Here is a 1,531-nt window from a genome sequence, read left to right on the forward strand (position 1 = left end):
GTATATATGCGTGTGTGTGTGTGTGTGTGTGTGTGTGTGTGTGTGTATTTGTGTGTATTTGTGTGAGTGTGCGTGTTTATCTGTGAGTGAGTGAGTGTGTTTCTGTGTGAGTGTGTATGTGTGCATTTACTCACCCGCGTCGGCTGACTGAACATGCCCTCCAGCCCCAGCGGCCGGGCCTCTTCCTTTTTCTTTGAGCCACGTGTGTTGATACCCGTTGCATCGCTGTGTGCTTCGTGCCCGGATGGCGCATGGTTAATTCGCATTGTGTGCGATGGTGAATATCCCTGTGAGGTACAATTATGCACACCTGAAGCATACGCCTCGTTGGTCGCGGGTGGCGCCTCGTTGCTAGACGCCTGTATACAGTGAAAGGTATGTGCGTATGGAATGCGAGGCAGTTGGTGAGAGTGGCGGATGGGAACGAGAGGGGCACTTAAAGTCACAGCTGAAGATCAGGCGGAACAGCTCCACTGCTGAGACCAATAAACAGTGCGGATGAAGCGTTTCACACCGAGCCAGAGGACAGTCATGTGTATATTCTCTACTAAGCAGAATTGGGTTCTTGAAACACTTAAAAGGACCTGTACATACACCTACTCGGAAGTGAACAGACCTCATATGGCTAGCATCTGAAAGATCCTCGCAATTTTAAGCGCTAACATAATCGTACAACCTGTGCTGCGCAACGACACGTCCTACTTCAGTCATACCCCCCTACACCCTCACACATTCAACATATATATGGATGTGTGCGTACGAATAAATATGTTTGAGCATTCAATATATATTATATTATATTATATTATATTATATTATATTATATATATATATGAGTGAGTGAGTGAGTGAGTGAGTGAGTGAGTGAGAGTGAGTGAGTGTGTATGTGTGTGTGCATGAGAGTACGTGTGTGTGTCTATGCGTGTGCATGCGTGTGTGTGTGTGTTTGGAGAGAGAGAGTGTGTGTGTTTGGAGAGAGAGAGTGTATGTGTGTTTGTATATATATAAATTTATCTATAAATAATACATAGGTACAAAGAGTCACAGTCATACATACCGGGGGCGGACGCTTGAACATCTCCTCGATCTGCAGACCACGCGAGTCGAACATGCCCTGGAACTGATGGTTCTTGAAGTCCATCTCGGGTTTGGCCCTAGCGTTGGGATTGTGGCGTGTGGTGGGGTTCGTATTGACTGTACGCATGACCACTGAGCCGTTGTCTACCATACTGTCGGCTTCGCTGAAGTCCTCTGATGGATAGAAGTGAGACGCTTGGGATGAGATACAGCAACTGAAATCGGGACAGTAGTAGTTGAGTACATGTCAATTGTGCATGACTAGTTGACAAAGCATCCGATTTGTTAAGGCATCAGATTTGATCAAATGTATCCGGTAGGCATCAAACTGTGTGACGTGGCCAATCAATGCTCTAACGAACTAAAATAATTGTATTTATTTATGTATATACGTATATATATATATATATGTATATATATATATATANATATATAAATATATATTNTATATATA

The 1,531-nt window shown here is 44.0% G+C and overlaps 1 protein-coding gene across 1 annotated transcript; it reads right to left on the minus strand.

The window, feature by feature from the left end:
* Positions 1-76: 76 nt before the first annotated feature.
* On the minus strand, positions 77-359 carry SARC_00278 (hypothetical protein; the record flags this gene model as incomplete). Its single annotated transcript, XM_014306076.1, has 2 exons — positions 77-102; positions 131-359. Coding segments are annotated over 2 exons (255 nt in total), but the record flags the coding sequence as incomplete, so codon positions are not given.
* Positions 360-1,531: the final 1,172 nt, after the last annotated feature.

This window comes from Sphaeroforma arctica (assembly GCF_001186125.1).
Source record: "Sphaeroforma arctica JP610 unplaced genomic scaffold supercont1.7, whole genome shotgun sequence".
NCBI classification, from domain to species: domain Eukaryota; class Ichthyosporea; order Ichthyophonida; genus Sphaeroforma; species Sphaeroforma arctica.